Here is a 16212-nt window from a genome sequence, read left to right as displayed (position 1 = left end):
CGTAGGCCACGGCGTAGGTACGGGAGCTACGTGGACCCCCGGCGTAGGCTACGCCGTTGATTCAACGCAGAAGTATAAATCAGCCTTAAGTCTATATTAAAGCTGGGGTTGGTTGTCAGATTTAGATCCACTTTTTGTTATACTGGTTAAAATGATCTTTTATTGGGTTTACTCCGGCTGTAGATAGCAGCTTTTTTTACCTCTTTCTTTAAGAATACATTATGTATTGATTACCATCGGGACATAAAGATCATTTTAACCAGTATGACAAAAACTGGATCTAAATCTGACTACCAACCCCAGCTTTAAGATGGACTTAAGCAAAGTGGAAAACTGTCCTGTGCTCTGACAAAATCAAATGTGACATTCTTTTTTGAAATCATGGACGCTGCCGAGTAATGCACACTCACCTGTTGCTCCTTCTGTTGGTACAGTCATCTCCCAGAAGGTAATCACAAGCACCATTACAAGTAGAGCCCCTTTACTTCCGATCTGCGAGTATCGCTCACTCATCCTGTGGGGAAAAAAAGAAGCATTATTTAAACTTTATAGCTCAATCACACTTCCAAACAGCACCATCTTTCGACATATCTATGAAACTCCAAATGTTCTGCTGTTTTCATGTCACAGAACGGTGCTCCACGTCGCAGGTGGTTAAGTATTCGATAAAGGAAATGAATATTCGTAAAGACTAGGGCTGTCAATCCATTAAAACAATTAATTACAATTAATCGTATGATTGTCCATAGTTAACTTGCATTAATCTCAAATTGATCACACATTTTTTTTTCTGTTCTGAATGTACCTTAAAGGGATAATTTTCCAGTTTTTAATTCTCTTATTAACATGGGAGTGGACAAATATGCTTGCTTTATGCAAATGCATGTTTATTATTATTGCAGCAATCCAAAACAATGATACATACTGTCCAGAACAATCGCCACACAACGATGCCACCCAATATGCTGAAAGGGCATTTTGACCTGAATGTAACATTACTAAGTAATACTACCACCATGTAATATCCAACTAACTAAACATCCTGTTTTTTTAAAGTGATTGAGCTCATGCATCACAACAACAGACACTTTGTCCATGCGTCTCTGTTGCAAACTTTGCTGCGTGGTCTGCCTCTGGCGAGGTGGAGGGGGGGCTCTCTGCTGCCCCTGTATGCTTGGCTAGCAAGTGGTATTTGAGACTTGTTGTACTCCGGTGATAACTGAATTCACATCGACAGTAAATGCAGACAACTTTGGTCTTGTCCAGAGAACCATATAGCAGTGCTTCAAAGCTGAACTTGCCATTCAAAACACCCTCTTTATTCATTTCCTCTTGTCATCCACAATGTTATGTTACTGCTGTATCGATTCCTGATCTCCCAAACTACTGGGCGGGGGTCATACACAGAACGTGCGCGCATTAAACACCCGTCAAATAAATTTGTGGTGTTAAGGAGAATTTGAATTAACTCATTATTATTGCATCAACTTCGACAGCCCTAGTAAAGACACATATTAATCGCCATATTTTAAGATAGCTAAATATATCTGATCGCCAGTTAGCGCTCATTAGATAGCAGCTAACTTAAACAGTCAATCAGGTCCAAAATGGTAACTGGAACACATATGTGTGTGGTTAATTTAAACCTTCCAATCATTCCCTTTCTAAAAATAACTTTAAAGGTGTTGAACTTTAACATGAGGCTCAGTGAAACTTTAGCAAAGAGGTCATTTACAAGGTTAAATATGTTTTACTTGAATGTCCAAATCTGCACAGCCTTCTTAGTTGCAAATGAATAGGAAATAGTAAAAAGCTAAGCATTTGTCATTTCCCCTTCAAGTTTATACAGTTTCCATTCTGAATCACAGCAGAGAGTTATCCCTTTTGATAACAGTCAACCAGGTTAAAAATGGTAACTGGAACATATATGTGTGTGGTTAATTTAAACCTTCCAATCATTCCCTTTCTAAAAATAACTTTAAAGGTGTTCAACTTTAACATGATGCTCAGTGGAACTTTAGCAAAGAGGTCATTTACAAGGTTAAATATGTTTTACTTGAATGTCCAAATCTGCACAGCCTTCTTAGTTGCAAATGAATAGGAAATAGTAAAAAGCTAAGCATTTGTCATTTCCCCTTCAGGTTTATACAGTTTCCATTCTGAATCCCAGCAGAGAGTTATCCCTTTTGATAACATCCTTTGAAATTCTCACAGTGAGTGTGTCTTTAGAGTGAGAAAACTGCTGTGTGAATGAAGTGAATGGCAGAGAACAGAGAGAAGATGCAGTTCCACTAGCTCATAGTTTAACTTGACAATAGCTTAGCTTGTCTGAATGCATATTTGCTCGTATCAAGCAGAGAGACAGGCTCTTATCCGTCTTCTTGCCTTTCAAAACAAACTACAGCTGTGAATGTACACTAGATCACTGTCTCCAAATCCTCTCATTCTCCCTGCCTGCATCTCCTCCCCTCTCTTTTCTCCAAACACTCGGCTCTTACAGCGGGAACATGAACAGAAGGTGAAGACCCTGTGCTGCCCCCGACAGGCTTCTGTAAGCCTCTTTGGGCTCCTCGGGAGACTGGAAAGCGAGCAGGCCGCAGTGGCTAATCCATCCCTCCACCGTTGTACCTTCTCTCCTGCACTCGCTCTCCCTAATTAAGTGTGGGGAAGCTGAGGCCACACTGCATAAACCATCTGGCAGAGTGTGTTATCATTGACTGACAATGATCAGATTTCAAACAGAGATGCAGGAGCAGTGCGGTAATTACTGGAAGAGGGCCGTGTCGTATGGCGTGAGCGGACAATATTACAAGCTGGGTTTACGCCTTATTTACCGCCTCCCGCCTCGTCTCTGCCTGCCTCATTGACATATAGATTGGCTAAACCTCATCGGGCTTCTCATATTATTTGTGTAATTACGTTTAGTCTAGCAAGCAAACATGACCTTTCGTGCAGATTTCGTGATACCGCTGACTGCAGATATTAAAAGCATGATGTATCAAAACGGCACAGGGAGGAGTATAGTTTAGTGTGCCCTCAGAAATGATGAAAGATGACTTCTTACATTTCAGCTCTTGGGGAAAGACTGATCCTCTTTTCTTACCTTTTCTGAAAATATTTAGGAAGGCATGATTATGGTCTGATTAGCGTGCATACCTGAGACAGAATTACACTTACAGTTTCTATATTTGCCTTGCATCCTCACAGGGGCAGCAATTTGTATGATCTAAGGCATCATTACCCTGCTCTCTTACTGCTCTTCAGGCTATTAAACAGTCCCTCCAGGAAGTTGCGATTTCGCGATCGCAACTATCAACGCAAATTCAACCAATCAGCGCGATTTTTTCGCGGCCTTGCAATTTTATACAATCACCGCAACTTTCCCGCAAATTTGACCAATTACCTTAACCTCAGCCCCTGTACGTCATCGGTTTTGTCATCAATTTCACTTCCTTAAACGTAAGTCCTCACTTGATCGGCACTTTTGAACAGCAAAACGCGCACAGAGAACGGGTGAAGAGAGGGGACAGCAGGCGGGACAAGTGGCGATGACAACGTTGTTATTTATAGATTGAGGGGCACAGTGTTCGCTTGGTCTCTACCTGCAGCAGGTGTACTTTATGAACCAGCTCTCCTCACCTCCATGCATCTGTCTCATCTTCATTGATGATTTTACCCCCGGTGTGTGTTAGCGACACAGACACATCCACGGGGCGTCTGTTTAATATTTAAGGTACTGCTATTTGATGTTTGACGTTGTTGCCGCCATTACCGTAAAAAGCTCTGCGTCTACAGCTTGATTTATTCTAGTTTGGTGAAACATCAGACACATTTAGTAAGTTTTGATCAACTCCTTGTAGTCAAAGATGCAGATTAATTTCAGAGTGCCGTGAACTGCCTGTCAAGTGCCCGTCACTACGAGGTGCATTCAGGGACCGTCGTAAATGTGCAATACAGCCCTTTCATGGCATTTTTCTGTGAATCAAGAGAATGAAAATACAGTCACAGTGGTCACATCAAGAATGTTTTCTAAAAACAACTGTAATTTAGCGTATTTACTTGCCCCAGAGATGTTATTGGGGGGAAAAAAGCACAAAAAAATCGCAACTTTCACCGCAATTTTTTCAAAAAGCTGTCGCAAATTCAGGCTTTTTGGGCCGCAACAATCACAAAAAAATCCCGCGAAATCCTGGAGGGACTGATTAAATATGTTTGATTCTTAATGGTCAAAACCCCTTGACAACGGTTATTAACTTTCACTAACATGAGCATCGCCAGAGGCAAACTGATCACACCCCATGTCAAATCAATCCGCAGAAAAGAGTTCTGGGATATTTTGCTCCTGCTAGTTGACACCATACACTTTAAAGGGAAGACACTTCTGATTGGTCAAAACCACTTGACAACGGTTATTAACTTTCACTTTCAAGCTTGTTAATCGGCAGGCTATGGATATTTTCGTATTGGATACTGTCCAGAAAAAGTAGCAACCGCAGCGGAGCACCACTGCAAAATCTCAAAATCTTAACAAGTGAAGTGAAGTTGTCTCATTTTTATTCCAAATGTCTTCTCCCACTTGATATAAGATAAACTTACTTAACAAGTCACATTTGAGTAAGATAGAGGGACTTGTTTGAAGACATCTTAAGGCTGATTTATACTTCTGTGTTGAATCAACTACCCTACGCTGGGGGTCCGCGTAGCTCCCGTACCTACGCCGAGGCCTACGCATGTAGCTGACGTGCACCTCCTCCAAAATGTAACTCCCCTTAGAATCGACGCAGACCGCAAGCCCTGTGATTGGTCCGCTCGGCGGCTTTGTCTTTCCCGCATTTACAGCACTTCCGGGATCCCAGACATCGGCTGCGCATCGGCCGTGTATTTCATCTCCTCCTCTCTATTCTTCATGTAATCATGTCTGTATGATAAACAGCAACATGTATCAGCTGTAGATTAACAGAACATGCTCTGAATCTCTGTGGAAAAGGAAACAGAGATCGTAGCGGGACCGGAAGCAGGCGACCGGCTATCAGAGAGACCACACTGCCCTCAAGTGTTTCGGCGGAGAATAGCTGCGCGACACGGACACACCGACGCACAAGTATGTGGTGCTCACATAGACTGTAAAAGATATGGACGTAGGATCCGTGACGTCACCCATCTGTTTCTGAAGAGCTGTTTTGAGACCAATCGGCTGCGGCAGCCATATTGCTTCTGTCGAGCCAGTGTGACGTAAAGAGGCGGGCTTTGAGCCTCCTAGCCAACAGCTGCAGTGTTCCTGCAGGCAGCTGTGCCTCTCATTGGAAGACTAGTAATCTCAATATCTTCTAAATTACCGAATTAGAAAAAAATTCACCCCCCTCACAGTGAGAGGACATCGAGAAATTAGCTATTCAGACTACACTCATCTTTTGTACCAGGCTGTAAACATGTTTATTAATGCTGCAAAGATCGTCTTTTCCCCATTCATGTGTATGTGACTTCCGGTACTTCCGGAGCCAGCCTCAAGCGGATCCTCGATGAACTGCAGCTTTTAACACTTCCGCATTGACTCATATTTTTAGACCGGAGGTTGCCGCTTGGGTGCTCATGTCTGCGTCAGCAACTGCTGCGTAGGGGAGACGCAGAAGTATAAATCAGCCTTTAAATATCTTGTTAAGTCAAACAATCTTGAAATGATCTTGTTTTGAGTTGTCATTTAGAAGAAACAAGGTTTATTTTACATTTCAGACATTTTTCAAGCTGAGATCTTATTTGTAGAAGACGAATAATCTTGAATTAAGACAAACCCTTTACTTGATTTAAGTAAATGCATTTTATTGGAGAATCTATCAGAAAACAGCTCCATTGATGAAAGAAAGAAAGAAAGAAAGAAAGAAAGAAAGAAAGAAAGAAAGAAAGAAAGAAAGAAAGAAAGAAAGAAAGAAAGAAAGAAAGAAAGAAAGAAAGAGGTTGTTTTTTTAAGGGTGGGTTTCAGTTTTCAGACACTGTTTCTTCTAAATCAGATCAAAATATCCATCCTCAAACTACATGCACACAATGAAACACCTACTTTAGAGCATAGCTGGCTTATCCTAAAAAACAACCTGACTGAATATTAGTATATCCAGCTCACTATGAGAAGACATTATATCTCAAAATGCTCAAATTAAACTTTGTCATCTTATTTATATGATACGGACGTGCTGGACTTCAGCGGCAACAGCTTCTACTACTCGTCTCATCACTATCACCTCTCTCTCTTACTCCCCTCTATCTGTCTTTCCAGACCCAACTCAGTCGAGGCATGATGGCTGTCTAACATGAGTCTGGTTCTGCTCGAGGTTTCTGCCTGTTAAAAGGAAGTTTTTCCTCACCACTGTAACTAGCTAAATACTGCGAGGTGCAATGCTCATGATGGATTAAGGTGGGGTCAGACTGAGTCTTACCCTGTCTTGAAGTTGGGTCTCTGTTCATAATTTGATATAGAGTGGTCTAGACCTCCTATGTTTGTAAAAGCGTCTTGAGATAACGTTTGTTGTGATTTGGCGCTATACAAATAAAGACTGATTGATTGATTGATTGATTGATTTCAAGTACAAGATGGTCTTAAACCTAGAGAAGTGCTGCTATAATACAACTCAAATGAAGGTGAATATATCTCAAATGAAGAAGTTGACATGAAATGTATTAGTGCAGAAAAAAATACTAATTGTTATCATTCCTGTCTTATTCTGAGACACTAAGATTTAAAATACTGGTAAAATATTACTTAAAATAAGTTTCCCTGCTAATATTAAGATCACAGTTTTCTAAATATTACGTCTTATTTTAAGAAAGCTTAGCAAGCAAATTTTCACTTGTTCTATTGGCAGATTTCATTCTGCTTATTTCAAGGTAAAATGACCTTGAAATACGTTTTTTCTTGTTTTTGGAGGGGCATTTTTTCCAGTGTGGCAAGCAGAGAGCTCAACTGCCAGAATAAGAAAAGGCTTTTATCTTTAGATGGTCATAGAAGAACGTATGACTCATGTTTACATGTTTCACTAAAGGCTTATATCTTTTTGATGTTTGTGTGGAATTACATTAAATTGCACTATACAGAAGAATACGTTTGGTCTGTAAGCTATAAGCTTTGTCAGACGAGCTGTTTGTCAGGTGAGAATGTGAAAAATACTTGAACATATTGTCAAGCCACTTTGGCAACACAAAAAGAAGGAAAAATAGGAAACTACTCCACGGACAATTCATGTTATCAGGATGTTTTTTCCATCACCACTGAGGCCAAGATTGCTAGCTTTGTCACAGTTAGCAGAGAATTCAAGGTAGCTGGAGTGACACGTGGGGAGAAATTCTCTCCGAGTTTAAGTGTGATACAGCAACATAATAGTGAGGGTTATATTTGCTCGAATGGCCCTTAAATTGTGCACCAAGGTGCTTGTACTTGAGAAGGAAGCTGCTAATGTTCACCTTCATGGCGACAGATTTATAGCCGCTGGTTAGCCGAAGAATTGGAGGCTGAGTTAAAAGAGCGGCCAGTAGCAGTTGTTGGGCAATTTAATCTGTGTGGGTCCGTGTGTGTGTGTGTGTGTATGCCCATGTGGGTGGGAAGTGACAGAGTGCAGGGCAGAGAACTACAGCATCATTTGTTTGGTGCTGTCTGAGGGTCCACTTCTGTAAATGACACCTCATTGTCCCTGAATGTGCTGTGTTGTCATTGGTGCGGCCATGTGCTTGGCAAAGCCAGTCACAAAAGATTTGCTGCATTTGAGGCCGTTTTAGAGAGTAACCTTGTAGTGGAGGTCTAACTAACTTTGGATGACTATAGAAATGATGCTGCATGAAACAACAACTGCCTGCTTTTTCAGATTTCAACATTACCATTCTTTAAAAATACGTGTCTCTACAAGCTCTTCTGTCTCTGGTACGACTAAAAAAACAAGATATTTATGGTTCATAAAAAACTTTCACTGCTCTTTTAGCTGCACATGAATTGTTTATGTTATAGCTTAAATAAATGTATCACTCCTGTTATAAAAATGATCAATGGGACATTATTCTGATTTGCCGCTTCTATGATTATGTTTAGTACCAGGTTTTAGGAACAGAAATACCTGCTGAGGTTTGAAAACATACACGTGGCTTAAAAGACACAAACATGAAACACCTGCACAAGATTAAAGTTAATAAGAACATTTCACACTACTATCTTAATTGAACTTTCTGTAATAAACCCTGTGACTTCAAGTTTGATTTTTAGGATCCCACTTATTACAGTTATCCAAATAGAATTCATACCAATGATTTCAGTTTTTTGTGTAATGTCTTTTTTGGGTGTTTTCATGCCTTCATTGAGAGGATAGTGGATAGAGTTCCTGAGCTCCCTTGTCTCGTAGGTTTCTCTGAGTCACTGCCAGAGACAGCCTGCTACTGCATACATGGCAGACTCCAGCAGCAGAACTACAACTGTCGATCTCATCACTATCATCTCTCTCTCTCTCTCCTAATGTCCTCTATCCTTCATTCCAACCCCAACACAGTCTCAGCAGATGGCTGTTTTACATGAGTCTGGTCCTGCTGGAGGTTTCTGCCTGTTAAAAGGAAGTTTTTCCTTGCAACTGTAACTTGCTAAATACTGCAAAGTGCTCTACTAATGGTGTATTAAGATGAGATCAGACTGGATGTTATCCTGTCTTGATGTTGGCTCTTTGTTAATAATTTGACATAGAGTGGTCTAGACCTGCCATGTTTGTAAAAGCATCTTGAGATAACGTTTGTTGTGATTTGTTATACAAATAAAGATTGATTGATGGATTGAGTCAGAAACTTGGAGAGAGAGTGGGGAATGGCGTGCAGCGAAGGGCCACAGGTCAGAATTGCACCAGGGCTGTTCATTATGAGAACTCCAGGTGCATCTCAATAAATTAGAATAGTATTACAAAGTTCAATATTTTCCTTCAGTTATTTAAGGGAGTGAAAATGTAATATATTCTAGAGCAGCATTCACCAATTTAAATTCTTAGTGGTCCAGTGAGAGAAAATCTTTTCAAGTGAAGGTCTGGAACATCATACTGTCTGAATTTCTAATATATGAAAGTTTACTTTTTTAAATTAAATTCCAAAAATTAAACTTTCTCACAATGGTCTGCCTAATTTGAGATTCATCTGCATAGCCTCCATACATGGGTCACACAATTTTGAACTGGTAAGCTAAACCGGCACCTTTTGTCTTCAACTTTTTTTTTTTTTTTTTAAAGTTACATTTTTGCCTTTTTTGTTGGGGAAGCTGAAGAGAGACAGGAATGTGGGGAGTAGAGAGTGGGTGAAGACATGCAGCAAATGGTAGAGGTTGGGAGTCCAGTTGCCGCTGCGACGAGGACTATAGCCTCCGTATACAGGGCGCACCTAGACTGCTAGGCCACCGGCGCGCCTGTCTTCAACTTTAATGTCCAAATGAATCAATCTTTATTTATAGAGGGCCAAATCACAACAAATGTTATCTCAAGACGCTTTTACAAACATAGCAGGTCTAGACTGTACCCTATGTTATATCAACAGAGACCCAACATCAAGACAGGATAAGACTCAGTCTGATCTCATCTTAATCCACCATGAGCATTGCACCTCGCAGTATTTAGCAAGTTACAGCAGCAAGGACAAACTTCCTTTAACAGGCAGAAACCTTGAGCAGGACCAGACTAATGTTAGACAGCCATCTGCCTCCATCAAGTTGGGGTATCCAAAAATGTTGGTTTTGTCTCTAAGTTACCAACACTATTGTTTTGAATCACAGCAAATATTACTTTTCTGGTAATGCTGGCATCAAACAGCAGATTCTGAAAGTAAGTAGTTAATGGTAACCATAGTGAAGCATTTAGCATGTGGAAAGCAGATATTTCCCTCAGGACACGATGCCAACACTCAAAGGAGTGTTAATACTCGAGTCACACGAATTCAATGAATTCAAAATAGCTTCTTCTCCGCTGGATGTGTAATTAGGTAATTATTTGCAAACATGAGTCACATAATGACTTTGTACATGATAAAATGTAAGTGCTGTAAAAATAAAAAAATAAATAAAAAAGTAGTTAATTAATACTGCTTTAATTAATTTGAGAACTAATTGAATCCAGCCTGAAGCGTGGCTTAATTGTCTTGGGTCTACCTAAACACTGAATGGTTTGAAAATGCATCTGCTAATGCTGGACTGTACAGCTTCATTATATAATCACACTGGAATTATATTACATTTATGTAAAGGGGAAAATAAACATGGTCTGTCATGAAAATAAGAAAACCAAGAGAGTGTGTGAGCAGTTTTTACTTTAGGCAGAACCATGTTGGGTTTCTTCTTGGCTGTTTTCAGTGTTTTTGCTGAGCTATTTCCAGAGATGGATATAGATCTCATGTCACAACTGGACTTGTGCGATGTACTGTAAACAATGGTTCATATATTTTACTACTATCTGTCTCACCACTATCATCACTCTCTCTTTTCATCTCCCTCTATCCCTCTCTCCAACACGGTCTCAGCAGATGTGTGTCTAACATGAGTCTGGTCCTGCTGGAGGTTTCTGCCTGTTAAAGGAAGTTTGTCCTTGCCACTGTAACTTGCTAAATGCTGCAAAGTGCTCTGCTCATGGTGGATTAAGATGAGATGAGTCTTATCCTGTCTTGATTTTGAGTCTTAGTTAATAATATAACATATAGTACAGACAAGACGAGATGTTTGTAGAAGCATCTTAATATAATATGCTGATAATGTTTGTTGGGATTTGGTGCTATAAATAAAGATTGATGGAGATTGAGATTTTGGAATTATCAGCCCCAGCATGCTCTTGACTATTCCCTATAATTTCATAAATGCAATTCTCTTTGTTATAATGACTATGATGAAGTATTGTTACAGGTTGTATTTATAAACTTAAAGCTAGGGTTGGTAGTCTCGGAAAACCAGCATGAATTTGAATGTAGCTTTTCCTCATGACTCCGTCTAACCCCTCCCCTCCTCCCTCAGAGCTCCTCCAAAACGACTCCCCCCCCCGCTCACATGTACGAGCGCCGCTGACTTGCGACCATATGATGGTGACTGATTCAAAACCGGTCCTCACCAAAACATTCTCATAGTGAAAGTTAAAAACACAAACAAACATGGCTGCTGTTAGCACTCATAACTGTCATGCTAGCATTATCCAGTTGTACCGGTGACACGATATCAGGAGAAAAGTTATAACACATATATAATACTGTAACAACTCTACTGTTTGTTAAACGTGTTCAGTGTAGATGTTCTTAATTCCTACAGTGTTGACGGTCAGTGAAGGCATCAGGAGAGGTGTAGAGTGTGCGAGTGGGAGAAAGGAGAGGTGAAGTTCTTCATTCATTCAAACATTGATTGTTGTTTTGTTGGTTGTCGTGATCACGGCCGACAGTGACCGGTTATTAAAGATCAACTTGTTCATGAATCGGCTCGTCATCACTACAGCGTCCGGACGGACGCTACAATAAATATATATTTTCTGTAGGACTTACTGAACGTCATTAATTATTCTGCTTGTTGGTGAGAGCTTTTTAGACTCTGATCCGGACTACAGTCCTGAGCAAAGCACCTCATCAGGTCAGAGGGGACAGGCCCGAGGACGAGCGAGAGGGGCAGTAAATAGAGTCAGGGGAAGCAGAGGCAGGAGACGGGGACTCGGAGGAGTGCACGCCGGGGAAATGTACGTGCAGGAGGAGGGCAGAACGGCTGGACGGGATTTGATTGGTTTAAAATTTGGGGAGCCAAAAAACGGTGATTGGTTGGTGTTTTCCCAGGTTTACTCCGGCTGTAGATAGCAGTTTTTTTTACCTCTTTTTTAAGAACACATTATGTATTGATTACCATTGGGACATAAAGATCATTTTAACCAGTATGACAAAAAGTGTATCTAAATCTGATTACCAACCCCAGCTTTAATACACATTTGAAAACAGCACTTTTATGTCTGTGGTAAGTTACAGAGCAGGTCTTAGTTCTTCTAAACATCCATTTGAATCTTTTCTGTCTACAATATTCTCAAGTTTTAATTTGCATCTCAGTCTGACAATGCTTCATCTATAATGTATACCTTTTGTAACAGAATATGCCCTGAAGCAAAATGCATAATGTATGCAAATGATTGCCATAAGCATGAAAGATGAACAATACCCTGAAGTTTGAATGATAGCAGATAAAAACAAAGACAAAGAAAGAGAAGTTGAAATGAAGTGTTTAATTATCCTCTTATTGTCTGCAAAGCTTTGTTTCTGCTTTGTTTCTCCTCTTGCCAGAAGAAACAGAACATTTCCTTGTCTAGAGTATATTGTTCCCTGCACTTGAAGACATTTTCAAATGCAAATGACCACCTTTAAAAAATATGCAGATTCCTTTTAGTGCTGCCACCTCAGTCACTCTCCTGGATGTCTGTGCTTAAATGTATCCAGAGATTAGATTTATATCCCTTTTGTTATGAGACAGCTCTGATGTGGCATATATGTATATACAGTATATAAGCCGAGATGTAGATCATAAGATTTCCTTTCAAGGATACAAAGTGAATTTACTTAAAACTGAATAAAGCAAGAAATCCTTTTCTTCGGCCAAAACGGTGATCGTCTGTGATCCCCCGCCTCCAGCTCTCTGCCTCCCCGTGATATAAATTGAATGGCAGCAGATCAATGCGTGTGATCAAAAAACCTCCACTCAAGATTTGCCCTTGAAGAGTCGGCACACTTCGTGAGGATCAGTTGCTTCTAGCAGACTTGTGAAGCACACAGTTAAAATCTCTTTATTGCAACTACCACAGAAAAGTCCCGTCTTAATTAAATCAAGGGAGAAAAAGTGGCATTTAAGCTCTGCAGAAACGCTGGCAACCCACCTATCTCTGCTTTACTTTATCTCTGCACTACCCACATCTCATTACAGCATCCAATAACTGCACATAAATTATAAACAAGGCAAGTACACTGCTTTGCTGACTTTTTTATGCACGCATTCATTTTTTTCTGCTGTTTTCTATTAGAGAACATTAGCAATTTACATTATTTGACAGATTCAGTTTGCAATAAAGGTTCCTAAGTGTTGTAAGGAACAAAAAAAAACATAATGAAAAAGTTTGACAGTCTGAAAGCAGCACCGCCCACAGTCTACTTTCACTTTATTGCTGTCAATGGAGAAATAATAACATTTGGTTTACTGTTGCCTGGAGGCAGAGTGAACGACCCCCGAGCTTGACACTTTGCCCAATATTCTTTTTTGCCTTCTGTTCTGACAGTGAGACCTGACCATAAATCAAAAAAGTTTCAAGTTATGTGTTTCTTTTCCCCCTGTAGCATCTGGCAGCCAAATTAAAGTTCTATCCTCATAAAAGCTTATACACATTCTGACTAACTTGTCTCTATATATACTGCATATACAGTATATACACCTTCACTTCCATAACAGTTGGAACATTGTGTGAAATGTTCATAAAACAGATTTTGATGGTTTATAAATCATTCAAACCTTCTATTTGACTGGAAATAGTGCAAAGACAACACATTCAATGTTGAAAATTTGATTTAGAAAAAGTGGCGTTCATTCTAAATTTGCATTTTGCTGCATCACCTCTTATTTTAACAACAACTGTGAACATTTGGGAACCAAGTAGACCAGTTTCTGGAGTTTTGAATGTGAAATGTTGTCCCGGTCTTGTCTGGTATAAGATTTCAGAAGCTTGACGGATGAGGATCTCCTTTGTCATGTTTGACAGACTACAGGCAGGCTGTTAGAATGACCCTTTAGCGGCTGGATGATACCGTAGGCATGACGAACAAAATCATAGGCGGTGGTTCAGGTGTACCATATACGGGTTTATTGAACAGACAGCCACCGTGACATCAGACACCAACAAACGACGAACACAGACAGATTATAACTGGCACCTTTTATAGTGTGGCACTAATTGGCCTCCTGGACCAAACCATCTGGAGGTGTTCACAAATGATTTATTCTGCTCTCCCTTAACTTAGACCCCTTCCCCTGTTTCTGACTTTATGTCCAGAATATTAACCATATTTTATAATTCCCACATTTCCTAAAATACATCTAAAACATGCCCTTTAATTAATTCCCCTGCACCACTAAATTCAGACTCCCCCCTGACCAATTTGTGCTCTGGTCCCACCCCGGAACCTTTATCTGGGTGTCAGTTCCTCGGGGAATCTTTTCACGGGAACATCCTGGAGCGGACACAGAACAGCAACCCCAGGTAAGTCAAACAATTTCGACCTATTTGCACTACCGCCCTGGCACATTTTAACGTTAATACAACCGCACATATTCATAAACACTGCACACATGATTACTTATTGCTGACGTTAAACATCGTCTCGCGGAACCTTCTAACTCTCCTCTCTTCTTCAGGTGGAGCAGCGCCCCCACGCCAGCAACCCCCGGACCACTACACCTCAACCACACACTATGGTTTGCCTAACTCTGGCTTAATTCCTTAATCAATAAATAACAACAACAAATGTGCAAATACGCAATGTGCAAATGTACTGTGCAAAGATCGCTAATAAAGTGCAAAGTGCCATCAATACTGTGTGTTTATTAAAGTGCCGTGAGCCCAAACCCTGGTGCAATATTTACAATACAACAGCCGTCCGTCATGAGTAACGAAGGCTCTTCGTTACACAGGCCAATTTAGCAGCCAGACGTTTCATGCTGTTGTGATACATGCAAAACATAGTATGGAATCTTCTTGTCTGGGTGGCAGCATATGTTGCTCCAAAAAACTGTATAGTACCAGTCAAAAGTTTGAACACACCTTCTCATTCAAGGGTTTTTATCTATGATTATATCTTAAACACTGTAGATTAATACTGAAGACATCAAATCTATGAAAGAAAATATATGGAATTATTGAATGAACAAAAAAGTGTTAAACAAAGCAGAATCTGTTTTATATTTTAGATTCTGTAAAGTAGCCCCCTTTTTCCTTCATGACAGCTTTGCACACTCTTGGTATTCTCTCAGTCTGCTTCATGAAGTGGTCTCCTGGAATGGTTTCTAATTAACATGAGCCTTGTCAAGAGTTCATTTGTAGAATGACTTGCCTTCTTAATGTGTTTGAGTTGAGACCATCAGTTGTGTTGTTCAGAGGTAGGGTTAGTACACAATGGATAGCCCTATTAGACTACTGTTGTAATCCAGATTATGGCAAAACCAGATTATTTCATAGTTTTGATGTCTTCAGTATTAATCTACAATGTGGAAAAGAATTAAAATAAATAAAAACCATTGAATGAGAAGGTGTGTCCAAACTTTGGTCTGGTAGTGATTATTTTTCAGCATTATTGGTGTCTTCCCAGATCTGTACACTACCCATGCCACTGGCACTTATTCCCATACCATCACCAATGTTGGTTTGAAGTGCACGCTGATGAAAGCCAGGTGGTGCCTCTCCTCTTTAGAGCTCAGGATGCAGTGTCCATTGCTGTTTTCCAAACCGCCTAATATACTAGCAGTACGTACTGATTTGGCTAAAATTCAGTATGTAGTATGTGAACAAGGGCAAAATCTGCAGCATGCCAAAACTCCTTGCATGTCGTACTGATTTGGGAAAATTTCTGTGTATCAGACCACTCATTTACTGTTTCCCACAATGCACAGCACTTGTTCCACTTTTTCTTTTCACTTATTTTTTGAAGGGGGGGAACTCTTCACTTCTAGGTGCTGTGAAAATTATTAAATTACATATAAACCCCTTCCTTGTTTTTTAAATCATAAGAGATGCTAAAGAAGCAGTTTATCTATCAGCTTGGTCGTTGTTTACTTCTGCATTCCAAACCGGAAATTCAGTGACGTCTGGCTCAGCGTACTGCAACACAGATTGAACAGAACAGACATACTACAGACTAAATTCAAACACCGTATGTAGGAGGCAGTACATACTACCTACTGCATTAGTAGGTAGTATGTAGCAGGCCGTTTCAAAAACAGCCCATGATTTCCAAAAAGAATGTCAATTGTTGATCAGTCAGACCACATTGAAAATTAGTCTTATGGCTAACTCTAGCATATTGACATGGATGCTATGCTGAAATGTTCATTAATATGCACTGTCCCTTTAAATAAATAAATGATAGTTATCCACATTGCCTCTTTACACTTTCCGTACAGGGGCAGATTTGGTTCTTGGCAGATTTCTGAGTACACATTCAGTTGTTATA

At 40.1% G+C, this 16212-nt stretch overlaps 1 protein-coding gene across 4 annotated transcripts in view; it reads right to left on the bottom strand.

Moving 5' to 3' along the window:
• The window catches only part of LOC117804716 (chemokine-like protein TAFA-2), a 154079-nt gene that overhangs the window by 67644 nt on the left and 70223 nt on the right, over positions 1-16212 (bottom strand). For 3 of the 4 annotated variants that reach the window (XR_004629234.1, XR_004629235.1, XM_034673043.1), the window contains exon 2: positions 411-514. Coding sequence is in view for 2 of the 4 variants with exons in the window: in XM_034673043.1 (XP_034528934.1) it covers positions 411-513 (103 nt within the window). In the remaining 2 variants the exon portion in view is untranslated. Of the gene's footprint in view, positions 1-410; positions 515-11511; positions 11540-16212 lie in introns of those variants that run through there. The other variant, XM_034673044.1, reaches the window with a different exon arrangement.

Source organism: Notolabrus celidotus, chromosome 21 (genome assembly GCF_009762535.1).
Source record: "Notolabrus celidotus isolate fNotCel1 chromosome 21, fNotCel1.pri, whole genome shotgun sequence".
Classification (NCBI taxonomy): domain Eukaryota; kingdom Metazoa; phylum Chordata; class Actinopteri; order Labriformes; family Labridae; genus Notolabrus; species Notolabrus celidotus.
The sequence above is the reverse complement of the archived record's forward strand: the minus strand, read 5'-3'. Positions and strand labels throughout refer to the sequence as shown.